Source organism: Balaenoptera physalus, assembly GCF_965194825.1.
Source record: "Balaenoptera physalus genome assembly, chromosome: 3".
NCBI lineage: Eukaryota > Metazoa > Chordata > Mammalia > Artiodactyla > Balaenopteridae > Balaenoptera > Balaenoptera physalus.
In genome coordinates, this window is record NC_138890.1 from 121,726,621 (window position 1) to 121,743,717 (window position 17,097).

The 17,097-nt window shown below is 38.9% G+C and overlaps 1 protein-coding gene across 1 annotated transcript in view; it reads right to left on the minus strand.

The window, feature by feature from the left end:
• Positions 1-17,097, minus strand: part of MCCC2 (methylcrotonyl-CoA carboxylase subunit 2) — a 63,615-nt gene that overhangs the window by 12,553 nt on the left and 33,965 nt on the right. Inside the window, exons 8-12 of the mRNA XM_082457272.1 lie at positions 13,834-13,898; positions 8,754-8,853; positions 8,548-8,643; positions 5,318-5,390; positions 2,294-2,370 (exon numbers count right to left, since the gene is read on the minus strand). Coding sequence (XP_082313398.1) covers positions 2,294-2,370; positions 5,318-5,390; positions 8,548-8,643; positions 8,754-8,853; positions 13,834-13,898 — 411 coding nt within the window. The remainder of the gene's footprint in view (positions 1-2,293; positions 2,371-5,317; positions 5,391-8,547; positions 8,644-8,753; positions 8,854-13,833; positions 13,899-17,097) is intronic.

A 17,097-nucleotide genomic window follows, 5' to 3' on the forward strand; every position in this document is an offset into this window, starting at 1 on the left:
CGGCAAGCAGGGGTTACTCTTCGTTGTGGTACGTGGGCTTCTCATTGCGGTGGCTGCTCTTGTTGCAGAGCACAGGCTCTAGGCATGCGGGCTTCAGTAGTTGTGGCTCACGGGCTTAGTTGCTCTGTGGCATGTGGGATCTTCCCAGACCAGGGCTCGAACCTGTGTCTCCTGCATTGGCAGGCGGATTCTTAACCACTGCGCCACCAGGGAAGCCCAAATGGGATTTTAGATGACTGCTAGACACCTTTTAACCCTGAGTTTAGGAAATTAGTTATTTAATGACACAAAAATATAACTATTCCTTTCCCTACCTTCTAAAGATTATGTGAGTAAGAAAACACTTAAAGCTGTTTCCTTTATATTTTACTCTCTATTTGCACATGCCTTTAACTTAGCTGGAAATGCCTTGGCAAGTACAAGATTGCAAAGCAATTGCTCGACCTCAAATACGAGAATGAGGAAATCACACAGACTTGTGGGGTTTACTTCAACAAATGAAATGTCAAACAGAGGCCAAACATAGCTCTCCTCCGGATTTATCTGTGACAAGCCAACAAATAAAACAAGGCGGCGTTTGTCGGCCTCAGTCTGACATACCCTCTATTGAAATAAGTATATTATATAGTCATTAAAAGTCAGTGTATTAGGGGCTTCCCTGGTGGCTCAGTGGTTAAGAATCCACCTGCCGATGCAGGGGACACGGGTTCGAGCTCTGGTCCGGGAAGATCCCACATGCCGCAGAGCAAATAAGCCTGTGCGCCACAACAACTGAGCCTGCGTGCCTAGAGCCCATGCTCCGCAACAAGAGAAGCCACCACCATGAGCAGGCCGCGCACCGCAACGAACAGTAGCCCCCGCTCACCGCAACTAGAGAAAGCCGGCACGCAGCAACAAAGACCCAATGCAGCCAAAAATAAATAAATTAAATAAACTTTAAAAAGAAACTCAGTGTATCAGAAATATTTAATTTTTTGGAAACGCTCACTATACATACTATTAAGTGAAAACCAGCAAAACTTCTCTATATATGGCAAAACCAATTTTGTTTAAAAAAAGAAGGGGAATAGAAAAAACTAAGGAACCATAATAAAATGTTACTCAAGGTTATTTCTGGCATGAATGTAGATGACTTTTATTTTCTTTATTTTTACTCTCTTATTTTCGTCTTATAATCTCAGTGGGGGAACAATAATGAATAGCAAAATCCAGAAACTAACTTTACTAATAAAACATTCTGCCAAAGACAAATTCTTCCTAATTAGGGTATGAAAGTGCTTAATTGCCTGTTACCTGCCTCAGTAAGAGAACTTTTACCTTGTTATTCACTCTATCATTTGAAGAGGAAAAACAAGGCTAAACCTTTTTATTTTCTTAAGAAAATATTTTATCAAATAAGTACATGAATTGGGCTTCCCTGGTGGCGCAGTGGTTAAGAACCCGCCTGCCAGTGCAGGGGACACGGGTTCAAGCCCTGGTCTGGGAAGATCCCACATGCTGTGGAGCAACTAAGCCCGTGAGCCACAACTACTGAGCCTGAGCGTCTGGAGCCTGTGCTCTGCAACGGGAGAGGCTGCGACAGCGAGAGGCCCGCGCACCGCGATGAAGAGTGGCCCCCGCTCGCCGCAACTGGAGAAAGCCCTCGCACAGAAACGAAGACCCAACACAGCCAAAAATAAATAAATAAATAAATTTATAAAAAAAAAAAATAAGTACATGAATTACATTTATCCAAGTTTAGGTAAATCTGAGACAATGATGTATGAAATTGAATACTAAGCCAAAAGATATTCATGAATTCCTTCTTTTAAAACCAGAGCTTCAGTAACAAGACCCATTATCTTTCCGTTTCCAAAAAGTGAAAATATAATCAAGTTAAACTGATTACGGGATAGAATAGAGCAGATCATGTCTCAGAACCATATGAATAGTATGCTTGAACCCCTCGAGTGCATGAAATACTTTCAAGACAAGTATTCCTATATTCTTAGAAAATGTATACGTCATCCACAGCAGTTATAATTCAAGTATTAAAAGAACTTTCCTAAAACAAACATTTGTATTTTTAACAGTGCTCAAGACAGTTCATCATATTCACGTAAACCTCCCTAAAGCTGTTTCAAACATTTAACATGCACACACATACATGTTCACACGTATAGGCACACAATGTTCTGTTTGCTAAGGCATCTGGTTAAATATTTTAAAGCTTTTATGTAATAATTTTCATTCATTACTTGATAATGTTTAAATTAAAACAGAAAAACCTTGAAACATTTTTAACAGTACTTGCCTTTTTTGCAGATTCAGAAAAGAGAACTCCATTGTTTCCAACGATACCTATTGGGTATCCAAATATTCTAGCAAATCCTCAAAAGAAAATTGAAAAAAAGATGTATGTATTTCAGAGGGCTTTTAATTCACAACGAACAGACATATTTATACATTGTTTAATTTCAAATCAATGTTTAAAATGTAGAGATTTCATCTATGATACAAAATAGCTCATGGCTTAATTTATTTCTAAGGTACCGGAGTCTGGGTTTTTTGCTTTCTTGAAAGGGGTGTGTTACATATAAACTTATCCACTTGTCTGACCAACCAGTTTGGTTAGATGATTGGATTAGTGTGTCATCCGTTCATTCATGTAACATATATGAGTGCCTACTATGTACCAGACACGAAGGGTATTCTGATATAGAACAAATCAGAGACACAGATCCCTTTAAAGGTCAATGTTCAGAGCCATCGGCCAGTTTCAGGTGACTAGCTTGCTTTAAAACGCCTGAGGTAATGACAGGCCCTTGAAATAAAAGGGATAAACTCAACAAAGACAAACTTTTTTAAAAAGCAGGAATGCAGTCAAGCCTGGTGGTAACCAAGTTTAAGGTAAGAAATCCAGTTAAGCTTATAAGAAGAATAAATCACTACACTTTCATTTTCTCTGTGTTTGCATCTTTTTCTTTCTCCTTTCCACAAGTTTTGTTTTTGTCTCACTACCACTTCCACTCCACACACACAAACACACACACACACACACACACACAGAAATAAGACAGAAGAAAAAGGGGGAAGAAAACCCTGTTATTTTGTGAAGTAGACACTTTAGGTGATTCCAGGAGGCTATTTTGTAAATATGAAGGATGTGACTACAGACCTTCCCAAGAGTGATTTTCAACAAACCTACCTGACTAAAAATAGGTGTCAAATACTTGGAAGCCAAGTGTCAACAAACTGTGCTTGTGAGAGGGGTCACAGGAAGCTCAATGCCAAAGTTCCTGGACCAGGCTCTGTGTCCAAGCTCAAGCTTGGACAGGCTGCCACTAAGGCCCCTGGCATGGGGCGCCCAACACAAAGCAGGTGCTCGAAGAATGAATGGATAAGAGAGAATGTCAACCTACTGACAAGCCAGAACACCGAAATTTTTAAGACTTATTTTTGTTCTTTACTCTGGCTTTGTCTTGATTTATTTTTTTAAATCCTTGTTTAACATGTTTATTTAACATGTTAAAATGAAACACTGATTTGCCGGTCACCTTGATTTCTCTTGGTCTTTCAGACCTAAAATCCCAGCCAAAACCCTAGGCTACACACCCTAAATGGCACTGCCACTTACAGAGGCAATTCAGAGAGGGGCAAACCTCCCCAAAGTTCTAACAATCCACTCTGAGTCCTGACCCATCCCACAAAAAGAGCTGGGAATCTCGCACGTGTCTCAGCTGCACGGTGCTACCCCTGAAGGTGTTCTGCCCTGTGAGCTGTTTAAACTTTCCATCCACCCTTAGTCCTGCTGAGTAGGGCGCATGCCCCACTACACGAGGGTCACCCATGGAGGGAGCACCTTCACCAACTTCCTATGGGCTAAACAAGAAAGCAAACTGTCTACGAAACTCCTAGGCCTACCTATGCCAAGTGCAGGGGCAGGAGGAAAGCTGTAAGAACTGCCAGAGACACTTGATCCTTAGAAAAATCTGTCCTTCTCCCTCCTCACTCCCACTCATGGCCCCCGCATTCATCCCTCCCTCCTCCTTTCATGCCCCCTCCCCCTCATGCCCCCTTTCATCCTCTCTTACTGCATCCTCACCCTCTCATCCCCCCATCTCCCCATATCCTCTCTCCTTCCCCCTTCCCCCTCTCATTCCTCTCTTCTCCCTCTCACTCCCCCACCCCCAAACCTTATTTGAATTCCAGTACAGACAAGAAGAGATGGAGATCTGCCATCTGGTAGATCTACCGCTGGTATTTTAGGGGGCAAAGGTACCACAAGCATTTTAGCAAGTCCAGGGCAAATACATAAAAACAGATGACAAAGACAGCCCACCCGTCTCTGAGAAAGAAGCAGAAACACTTCTGACGTGTTTTAAACTGCTGCACAATGAGGGTTACATCCTGAACTATTTGGTGACAAATCCTGTCTATATATCAAAGAAAAAGCTCTTAATCACTTAAACACCTAAATACAAACACATAAATTCCACTTCCAGTGTGAACCCTTCTCTTGCTCATAAATCAGACCAGGAGAAACTGCTGTGACTTATCCTTAAGCCTCAATGTATATTTACAATTTGGATTTTTGCAGCTAGTTGTTTTTTCTACTCTGATATGCTGTCTTCAGATTAACTACTACATTTTGGAGCTTCTTTAAGACCAAGTAAAATGCCCAAATTTCTTTTGCCATTTGTCCAAGATAGATTACTATGGACCTGGTGTCTATGTTTCAAATATTTCTTCAAAGGCCTACAAACGTAACAGTTTAGGTGAATGAATTAACTTTTATAAACATTCTTATTTTGTTTTTTCAGACTTGGTATTCTGTCCTGTATTCTCAATCTAGTCTTTGTGTAGATCAGCATAAGACCTACACAGAGGTGGTGAGAAGGTTTAACTCAGTCTACAGTCTTCTGGGAAACTAAAACATCACACGTAACTTCACAGTCGAACTGAAAACTAAAGAATAAAGAAGACAGTGCTGAAATTTTCAAAATAATTATAGTCATCCAGAGAAATTTTAAAAACTACAAATATTTTTGTTAATTTTACTATGCTAAGAGCCTTTTTATACAGCTAATGCTACAAAGTCACAGAATAATGGTCTGGATCAGAGCACCTTGCCCTCATCATTTAAAATTCTGGATCCATGAAGGCATTCAGCTACAAGTGATCTTTACAAAACAGCTCCTTTTGAGTACTGACTCACACGTTTATACCTCTCTAAATAACAAAGCTCATGCCAAGTGCATCAGGGCCATGAGACAAGAGATCACTTATTTTCAAAGCAGCATAAAATGTTCACATTTTCAGTTCTTCATCTTTATACCTGTAACTAATGTGTCTCCATATAAGGCTTTAAATTCATTGAATCTGCTTCCATCCACGATCCTAGCAATGACCTAAGAGGAAAAATAACAATGTCCCTGAGCAATTATATTATAAAAGAATTTTTGCATTCAAGTTATTTGTAAGGAAAACAAATTTGTAATGAAGTTGTCACTTTCACAAAATTTCACCCTACTCAGAAAGTCTTCTCAGTAGAATTTCACTTGACATGCATGGTTAATCCCCTGAAGTCATTCTGGGCCCTGATTTTACACTTCACTATAAAAGCAACAGCTCCATGTTGTATACCAGAGAAGCACAGAGACTACATGGGCTGGTTGCTAGACTCAGAACTTCAGGGGCTGTCAAATGTATTGGCTGAGAGTCAGGGATTCAATCAGAAAGCAAGGTCCTACTACATGTCACAGGGAATAATATTCAATATTTTGTAATAACCTATAAGGGAAAAGAATCTGAAAAAGAATATATATATATATATATATATATAACTGAATCACTGTGCTGTACACCTGAAGTTAACACAACATTGTAAATCAACTATACTTCAATTAAAAGATTATATTAAGAAAAAAAAAAGAAGAAAGAAAGCAAGGTCCAGCCTTAGAGTCAGAAGACTTAGGCTCCAACCTAGGGTATAACATATGATTTATGTGTCCTGGAGTAAGGCATTTAACCCCTCTGAGTCTCGGTTCTCACTTCTGCAAAGATGGAACAAAGTTGTGAAGATGTGATGAACTAGTAATAAAGGAACCTAAGAAAATAATGCTGAGATGAAGAACCAGCTCTGACTCCCAGCTTCTCCCAGCTCTACCACTGGAAACTAGAGTCACAGGCTGGTTACCTAAAATCCCTGAAGCTCAGTTTCCTCATCTGTTTTAAAAAAAAAAGTAATAACAATAATAATAATACTTAAGAGCTAATAACATTGCCTGGTACTCATCAAAAGGTAGCTATTATTATTAAGCCTTTAATAAAGGTTCACTGATTCTGAATCTGATACACATACACATACACACATATAATTAATCTACACAGAATCAAAGTTACTAGTTTATCCTCCATATTCATCATTATACATCAGGACTATTTCAAAGTGTTCTAAACATGAAGCATATTCTAAATTTTTTCAGAAACTATTTTAGATGCTACACATCATTTTTTCTATCCAGTTTGAGCTTCCTTTTTCCTGTTTACCACATCAATCAAAGCCTTATTTTATAAGATGCAAAGGCTGAAAAATGAGTGAATAGCTTACTTTGAATTATATTTTAGTTATTTTCCTGAAAGGTCAAATAACATAATGGAGATATAAAAGTTGTCTAAGTGCTATGTGGCTCAAAAATTACACCTTTTGAAAAACAAACACATAGCAACGACCATTCTTCCACACAAAGATAAAGCCACTCAAAAGGTCAGAGCAACCTAGGGCCACTTAATGTGAAACCCCCTTCTATTTGCTTTACAATGAAGTCCACTCAGCCACATAAAATATACTAACTCATCTTCACAAAGACTCAAACTTTAGGAAGCAGACATATCATATGGCACTACTCCTATTTCTAGGAGCAGAAATCAATGCTCAGAGAGGTTCAACCCCAGTACCACTGACTAGGGAAACAAGGACTAGAACCTGGGTTTTTCAATTAATATCCCAATGTTGTCCCACAGCTCCATATGCTAGTAAGACCTCCATACAAGGCTTATTTGCAATTACAGAAAAATATAATAAATTAACATCACAATGATGAACATGAATCAACAAAAGGCAGAAGTCCAGGATACAATTTAAGAAGGCAGAAGTCTATCTTTATAAAAAGATATCCATTAAAATGAAATTGAACTACCATGAAGGCATGGATTCACATCTGTTTTGCTCATTTCTGTACCCCTAGTGCCTGAAACAATACCTTCACGGAAAAAGCACTCAATAAATACTGTCGAATAAATGAAAAAAGTGATTATGCTTGAAAGAATGAATCCTTAGCCACCTAGAAAACTTGACTATTAGAACAACTCATTTTTCAGGCACATCAGATTGTAAGTGCCATTTTTTTCTGTGCCTGTAATTAATTAAAAAGTCAAACTAAAAACCTAATTCTAAAACTTACAGTTAACTAAATTACCTTGCTAAAGTGAAGTACCAGTTGAAGTTCCATTAAAATCCAGCATTTAAGACCCTCTAACAATAATAGGGTATTGCCTAAATAAATATTTGTACATATCCATAAGTGGGATATTACATTCATCAATTCATCCAAAAAAATATTTACTGAGTGCCTACCATGTCACCAGGTACTAGTATAAGAATCAGGACCTAACCACAAAAAACATTTCATGAAGAAGTTTTAAATAATGGGGAGATGTTTATAATTTAAACTGGAAAAAGCAGAATTAAATATATATATATCAATATACATATGTATATATATACTATCTGAACTACATAAAAATGTACACATATACACTAAGTCAAAACACCAAAATACTGGCTGCTTTCTCTGCATGGTGGAATTACAAGCAATTTTATGTTTTTCTGTATTTTCTATATTTTTCACAGTTAGTACATAATAGTTTTATAGTCAAGGGGAAACATAACAAAATATTAAGGCACAGAATCTGATATTAGGACAATTTCCTAATTTAGAAAGTATCCTACCACATATGGATACTGAACAAAATAAAAGACTACATGCTATACGCAAGCACTAAAAATTGTCAATCTAGACTACAGAAGACAATCTGTAACCATAGCAACATCTTCAACTGCAATCAAATGTCTAATCTTTACTCATGTCATATTGATCTAAAAGGGTATGTTTTTTCCTTTCAACAACTTACTGACATTTCATCCATTTCCCAAAATAAGAACCCAAAAAAGAAATAGCTGGAAATTATAAAGTTGTGCTACATCATTCCTAATGTCCACAGGAATATGGAGTTATGAACAAAGCAAGCTTAGTCATCGTGCAATGAAAACTTTCCAGTAATTAAGAGGTTTTCCCTGCCCTCTTTCTTTTAGTAAGATATCTTTCCCTTATATGTCATTCCTTACTGAGACCCACAACAGTCCCTTAGTTTAGGGATGAACATACCTAAAACAGACTTCAGCTTTGAAAATGGATACACACAGCCTATAGTTCAAACAAAGTTTAAACACATGTCATAAACTATGATAGCATAGCTTACAGCTCACAGTTCCACTTTACACACCTCTCGGACATCAAAGTTCCTCTTAAGGTTGGCACCAACTATTCCATACAATTCATCAGCAGGAAATAAAGGATCTTCAGAAGGTTCAATGGTAACCTGCAGAAATATAGAACAATCACATTAGCCTATTTAAAGACATTATTTCAAGGTGACATAAGCCAAAATGCTTTGGGAAAATAAAAAATATAAGAACAGATCCAACTCACATCCATTTTCTTCTGATAATTTAGATTCCTTACAATCTTCCTAGCTAAGTGAAGGGCATGATTATCATCCAAAGCGTAGTAGTCACTTACTCCAGACTTTCTACAGAGTAAAGCACACTAAAAGAATCAGAACAGGGAAAAGGAAAATAATTAAATATCTTAAAGCCCAAGTATCTTCTCTCATCTAAGGATGACGTCTTTTTACTTCCAAAACACTTTAATAACTGTCATCTAATTTGATCTTCATAACGTCCCTGGCAAAACAGTATTAACCTTGTTTTACAAACAGGAAAAACTGACGTACACAAAAGTTAAAAGTACCTTGTCCTAGGACCACCAGTACCTGCATAACAACCCACACCTTCTATTTTTCAATCTTGACCTTCTTCTACTGGACCACAGGGCCTTATTGAATGCTCATCCCATACACCTCAGACAAAATCGCATATGATAAAGTTCAACCACAGCTGGCACGCTTTCGTGATGTAGTTGGTAACAACAAAAAGTGTTTGTACCTCACTGAGACCCCAGTGAAGATGCCAACTATGGCCTCTCATTTCTGAGAGACTGCTGAGGCCTTCCTTACCAAGTTACACCCCAAGAGTAAGCTGCTGCAGGTAGCACACACAAAGGCTTGAAAACGCTGTTCCTCAGATCAATGGTGAAAAAGGGTATTGATAATATGGAACTGTGGTAAGGGCCTGCTCAATTTCAAGTTCAACGTGAATAAAGCATGGGTGTGCTCTGGTTCCAATTAGATGGCCTGTTGTTTCACTTGTAGATATACTATGACTTTCTAATAAAGTATTAAAAAAAAAAACAACTATAAAGTCAGGCAAAAATATACACCTAAAGGGACTTCCCTGGCAGTCCACTGGTTAAGACACCACACTTCCACTGCAGGGGGCACGGGTTCGATCCCTGGTCGGGGAACTATAAGATCCCACATGCCACGCAGCACAGCCAAAAAATAGAAAAAAAAAAAATATATATATATATATATATGTGTGTGTGTGTACACACACACACACACACACACACAACCCCTGAAAAAAACAGAATTTTAGTTCATTTTATGAGCAAGAACTAAGCTGCAGCAATCTAAATTTTGATGTCTTGTCTAAGGAAAACACCAACTCCTTAGGCGACGTCTTAGAACTGGGCTCTCACAGCGGTTTCATATCACTGTCCCCCTCGGGCTTGCATGCTCCTCAACAAGAGCAAGGACCATGTGTGCTCCTCTTTATAGTCCTCCAACCCTTTGCAAATAGCAGACCCTTCAGTTTCTTTAATTTAGTAGGACGTTTTACAACTGACCCTGTCTTCCAAATGCTTCACAAATATCAGCTACAATTGCTGACTTCTAGCTACACTGTAGTAACTCAGTAAGCAAAGAAAAGCAGAAGGGACTGCTTCCAAATCAGTAAATATTTAAAATAAAATGCCGCCTTTTTTTTTTTTAATAACTATTTATTTATTTATTTATTTATTTTGGACTGCATTGGGTCTTCATTGCTGCGCATGGGCTTTTCTCTAGTTGTGGAGAGCGGGGGCTACTCTTCATTGTGGTGCGCGGGCTTCTCATTGCGGTGGTTTCTCTTGTCGTGGAGCACGGGCTCTAGGCGCGCATGCTCAGCAGTTGTGGCACGTGGGCTTCAGTAGTTGTGGCTCGCCGGCTCTAGAGCGCAGGCTCAGTAGTTGTGACGCACGGGCTTCGTTGCTCCGCGGCATGTGGGATCTTCCCGGACCAGGGCTCGAACCCGTGTCCCCTGTATTGGCAGGCGGATTCCTAACCACTGAGCCACCAGGGAAGTCCTATAATGCCTTCTTTTAAAAACTGTCTAGCATTTACCAAAATAACAGGAAAGGGAAAACTTTTGATGAGACACTCTACTATGTAAAGCTTTGTGTCAAATTAACTATGAAGGATGACGAATCGGAGACGTACAAATACGTATTTACAATGACAGAGAGAACCCAAAGCAAGTTGTGACTAGTAAATTTTATGACACTGTTCCCAAAAAAGCCATCACCATCTAACCACTGTCCCATGATTTTAAACAGGCTATTATGAATGATAATAGCTAAAAGTAATAGAGCACTTAGTATGCCACAGACACTGTTGTGACGCAGGAACTATTCATATCTTCATTTTACAGATGAGGAAATGAGGCTCCGGGAAGTTATGCAGTTTGTCTAGTCACAAGGGTAACAAGTGAGGCAAATGGAAGATGAATCCCAGAACCTACACGCCTAACTTGATATACCGCCTACACCTTTTATGGGCACCAGATGACTTTTTTTAAACTGTCAAAAAAATTTTTTTAGTTAATGCTCCTCAAATACTATCTTCATCTCCTTCCCCTGATTAAGCTCCTCAAATACTATCTTCATCTCCTTCCCCTGATTAAGCACCTACAAACAGTGGCAGCCCACTTTGTCCTGTTTCTATTCTACCCGCATCCTGTCTCTCTCCAGGCTGAAACATCTACTTCACTGTCTCCCTGAAATGGTCAGTAAATGGCCAGATACGAGAGAAATGCTGCATCTCTGCTCACAGTAGTGTTCACCGAAATAAGCAAGTCTTCTGTTTAAACCCAGGCAGAAAACTCAAGCTCTCGAAGCTTTTCTCTGCCTACCTCAATTCTGCTCCAGCTCTTCCCTTTATCATTCCTCCTTTTGCCTCTAGTTGTAAAACTGGAAGCATAATAGCTTATTTGTTTTGTAATTGTTTTTTAGTTCATTCATTTATATCTCTTACCTGCCGAGTTAAATTATAAATCCTTGAGGGCAGGGACTAGGCCTGAAATTTTTCTGTATTACTCATAACACTTAGTACAATCAATCTATCCACAAATAAGTGCTCAAAAAGACAGGAGTGAATGAAAAACTGAGGCAAAGGTAGGTTCCTTAGCCAACTCTTCAAAAGGCAAGGCAGTGCTCTTTGATAGGAGGGTGGAAACGTTGTACCTATTTTCCGTCTCCCACCTACTAGACTGCCCCCACAGTCACCTGCCTCCCTGGTTTGTGGTTTGGCAAAGCAAAGAAAGGTTTACTGCACCTCCCAGGCCACCGAGCTCAATGGTTAGATCTACCTGTCAGTTATGTCTGGGTTCTTTAGGGTCTAGTCCTGGGCCCTCTTCCTTATCTACACTCACCTCAGGGTGAGCTCACCTAGTCCTATGGTTTAAATTCCACCTCTATGTTGATGGTTCTTGAGCACCGATCTGGGCTCCAGACTCTTACAGTTAACTGCCTATTCGGCATCTCTACTTGGATGTCTGGATCATCTCTAACTTAGCAGGTTCAAAAGCAACACTTGATCCCCCTGCCCTATCCCCAACTCTGCCCCTCCCCCCATCTTCCCAATCTCAGGAAATGAAACCATTTCATGTTATCATCTTTGTCACCTCACTTTACTGTGCCCCATATATGAAATCCATCAACAAGTCCCTCAATTCCACCGCTAAAATAGAGCACAAATCTGATTACTCCCCTCCTCCGTTCACTACCACCATAACTATCTAAGCCACCGGCACCTCTCACCCAACTCTAGCAATAGTTGTATGCTATTGATACAACCACCCAACTGGTCCCTCACACACACTACTGCCAACCCTCTAAGCAGTCATTCTCCATTTAGCAGACAGAGGGATTTTTTTTTTCCTAATGAAATGTTTAATAATAACACAATCTCTCCTTAAAACTCTTTGATGGTTTCCTAATTGCTCATAAAAGAAAAAGTCCAAAACATTTAATGACCAATTACGATGGTAAACAATAATAATAATGGCAGTTAACAATTACAGGTACTTATTTTAAAGCAGGTATTGTTTCAAGCAATTTACACATACCATCTCATTTAATTCTCACAAAATTCTAGGAGGTAGATGATCTTCTTACTCCTGAACTCTAACCTGAAATGGGAAGACCAGCGATGTGATGGAGCAGCTCATGCCTGACTCACAAGAGCCAACTGTGTGCATCTCTTCCTGATTCCATGTTCAGTGGTGTCCCGCTGGTAGCTTAAAATCAGCTATGGCGGGATAATTCATACCACAGATATTGGCAGATGCCACAAAGCAGGACATTTTCCCTCCTCAGTGAATCAGCTAAGCATTTACCTGCTATTGAGCATTTAGCTAAGCTATTCCCCAGCATTGCAAGCAGCCTGCATGGACCTTCAATGGACACTAGCCCCTCAAGCAAGCCCTAGATAGCAGCTCAGTCACAAGCAAATGTAAGTCCTCATATGACTTCCCCAACAGCCCTTAAGATCAACAGTCTCCCCTGCCTCTCCGCACCTGTATGCTTAGATAAAATCCCCATGGAACTTACCAATATCCCAATCTTCTGGTTTGATTGACCAATCCAGCTGTAGTCAGGGGACCCCAAATCACTCCAACCATGGACCCTAATAAAAACATGTACCCCAGGTCCTGTCTCTCTTTCTGGGCACTCTGCCTGGACCGCCTCATGTGGCCCCTCAAGGTGTGCTGTGTACTTCCTCCAGGACCTGTGACTGATAAACTTCTCTATTTCAAATTCTCTTGTGGTCTGTTGTTGAACCACGGCTCACCATCCAGCACCCTGTGCTCCACTTAACAAGTGTTAATTAAACAAAGGCATAATGCCTGCACACCACTGGGTTAGCCCCACCTTCTATACGCCTATACTTCTTTGTAGCCCTTATCATGTATACATATTTATATAATTTTTTGGTGATTATTTCTTTATTGCCCACCTCTCTGACTAGACTATAAGCTTCTTGAGATCAAAGACAATGTCTATCTTATTATCTCAAATACCTAAACAGTGCCTGGCATATAACAGGTGCTCAATGGATGTTTGTTAAATAAATAAGAAACCTGTTCCTCCAGTCTTTCTAGGCTATAATGAAAAAGTTGATGTTCTTGCTTAGAAATGGAACTCTAAAGAATTGGACCCTAAAAGAGCAGATCTAGAACAAATAAACTGGTTTGATCTGGCAAGTTTAACACGTGGAAAAAATAATTTAACACTTCTTTTAAACAAACAAATGACAATCAATCCTGGAAAGAAACAACTGCTTCTGTTTCACCTGCAGTGAAGATCAGCACCTCCAAGATCCTCAGCTGACACCTCTTCTCCAGTGGCTGCTTTAACCTACAGCAAGGATAAAAGTCAATGGTGAGTTTTCTCCATCAGAGATACAGTAAGTCTCCTACAAACAAACAAGTTCCGTTCTGAGAGCGTGTTCGTTAAGTCCAATTTGTTCGTTAAGTCCAACAAAGTTAGCCTAAGTATCCAATTAACACAATCGGCTATACAGTACTATACTGTAATAGGTTTATAACACTTTTCACACAAATAATACATAAAAAACAAACAAACACAAAAAATAAAGAAAATATTTTTAATCTTACAGTACAGTACCTTGAAAAGTACAGTAGTACAGTACAACAGCTGACGTACAGGGGCACGTTTGCATCTTCAAAAGTTCGCAACTTGAAGGTTCGTATGTAGGGGAATTACTGTATTAAAATGCTGTCCTACACACCTCCTAACCTGATTATATCTACCATTCTTTCTTCCATAGAACTAGACATTTTGTTTCTCATCCCACCCACCTAGGTAAACCTAGATAATATTGTCTCTAGTCTACAGACGAGAAACGTGAACCCACAGTCACTAAGGAACTTGCCCACAGCCCCTGAGCAAGGGATGGAACCTGATTTGAACCCAGACATTCCTGGTCTGAAAGCACACTCTCTTTCCCCTACATTATTCTGCCTCCACACCCATGTTAAAGCCTTTCTGTCTGTGCACATGCTGATCCTACTGCTGGGCTCCCTTCTCCCTCTCACCCACCCGGCGAATCCCCAATTATCCTTCAAGCCCTGTCTGCTCTGTGTGGCTTTCCCTGACCTGCCCAGGCCTTTTAACCATTAACAACACTCCATGGTTTTAACAGAGCAATGTTTGCTCATCTGTGGTTCAAGAGCATTCCACCTACACCTCCAACATGGCGCCTACCATACTATATGTCAGTAATTTGCATGTGTCTCTGTCATCTCCTCTATACTGTGAGTTCCTTGATGGCAGAAACTGTGATTTATTCATCTTTGGACACAATATATATATTGAAGTAACGCTATTTTTTCACCTTTGCTGAAAAATTCCAGTGACTATCAAAAACAAACTCTTAAAGGTATAATATCTTTAAGATGGGGGAAAAAATCTCCATGATTACCCACATCTAAGATTCAGCATAATATGACCAAAAAGAAAGAAACCTTAAGTAATAAATTAAGAATGACTTAATTATAGGGACTTCCCTGGTGGCGCATGGGTTAAGAATCCGCCTGCCAATGCAGGGGACGCGGGTTTGATCCCTGGTCAAGGAAGATCCCACATGCCGCGGAGCAACTAAGCCCGTGCGCCACAACTACTGAGCCTGTGCTCTAGAGCCCGCGAGCCACAACTACTGCAGCCCGCGCACCTAGAGCCCGTGCTCCACAACAAGAGAAGCCACCGCAATGAGAAGCCCGCGCACCGCACAGAGAGTAGCCCCCGCTCGCCACAACTAGAGAAAGCCCACACACAGCAATTAAGACCCAACACAGCCAAAAATAAATAAATTAATTAATAATAATTTAAAAAAAGAATGACAATTATAGCCTGAGAAATTCGAACAAGAAAAAGCAAGAAAAATCATTTAATGCTAAATGCCAACCTGATCCCTTAGGAATCATTTATTGATTTCTACTTCTTTGGGGTGGTCGATTTGTTTCTTTTTCTTCAAGTAATAAAAGAAAAGCTTTTATTAGAATAAGGAACACTAATCTAAAATACAGCATAGAAATGAGTTATTCACTACATCAAAAGCTCTGTCTTAAATAAAATATTATTCCACAGGGAGAGGTAATTAAATTTTTCACCTCCAATTATGCACCCCCAGAACTAAATTCTTGATTCTCTTCTTCCCAAAAAATTTGGTGCAAAATAACATTCAGTCCAGACAATAACTACTTATAAGAGGTGTCTGGATATTTAAAGTTGTAAAAACGAATAAACGTCTGACATATGATAATTCATTTTCAGGGAACTGACTGATATCAACTGAAAAAATAAAGATTTGTCATCAGTTAATATTTATGGAACACCCACAACATGTTTGAAACTGTGATATGTATAAAGATGATAAAAGTCCAAGAGAAAATGAAAACTGCTCATTCTATTAAGAAACAAGTTTGGATGATAAACAAAAGATAGGAGAACAAAAAAACTCCTTCAAAAATTTGTCTTATTCCACAGGAAACTTTGCTCAATACTATGTAACAACCTAAATGGGAAAAGAATTTGAAAAAGAATAGATACATGTTTATGTATAACTGAATCACTTTGCTGTACACCTGAAACTATCACAACATTGTTAATCAACTATACTCCAATATAAAATAAAAAGTTAAAAAAATTTATCTTATTAGTATGCATTTTTTTCCAACCACGTTAAGCTACTGAAAGCTACAACCTCACATTATGTGTGAAACCTACAAAGCCTTTTCTCAATTTTCAGTGAAACAAGCATCAAAATTTAGAATTCTCAAGCAGATAAGGCTGCTGCTGCTTCTTTTTCTACCTGTAAATACAGCCTTTTGATGGTAGACTACTGAACAAGGTTTAGTTCTCTAACAGAACTGCAGACTTCAGCTGCTACCTTGCTTCTTTCTGAGGCACAAGTTAAATCTGAATCCACTGAATAGACATTGTAATGCTGACCTTTAGACAAAATCTTCTCTTGAAAACAGCATTATTTCAGTATCATGACACTACCTATATTCCCAAAAAGATGTTTTAAAGTTTTAGTCATATCTTTACTTATTCTCTAGTGAAAAATAAACAAGAATTACCCAGGAAAGTTTACTACACATAGGTAAATTAACAAACAATTGCTATCACACATAGCTAGAGAAATATTGAAGAATAATATTTAATATTATGCTGTAGGCTTTTTGAATAATGCCTTGAGACTTTTAATTCATTTGAAAAGGCAGCTCTTCAGGCTCATCTGATCCTCAGTAAAAGTTATTAAAAATTAACACAATCACTTGGAAAATACACTTATTTAACATCAAAGTACAACATCTTTTAACGTACTCTTTTTAATAAACTTGTGTTAATATTCCAAAACCAGATTAATTCTTTGACAGACTTTTGAAGCAATAAACTTACTTTTTAAGATATAATTCACATACCACAAAATTTACCATTTAAAAGAATACAATTCAGTGTTTTTTATTATATTAACAAGGCTGTATAACAACCATCACCACCACCTAATTCCGGAACATTTCATCGCTCC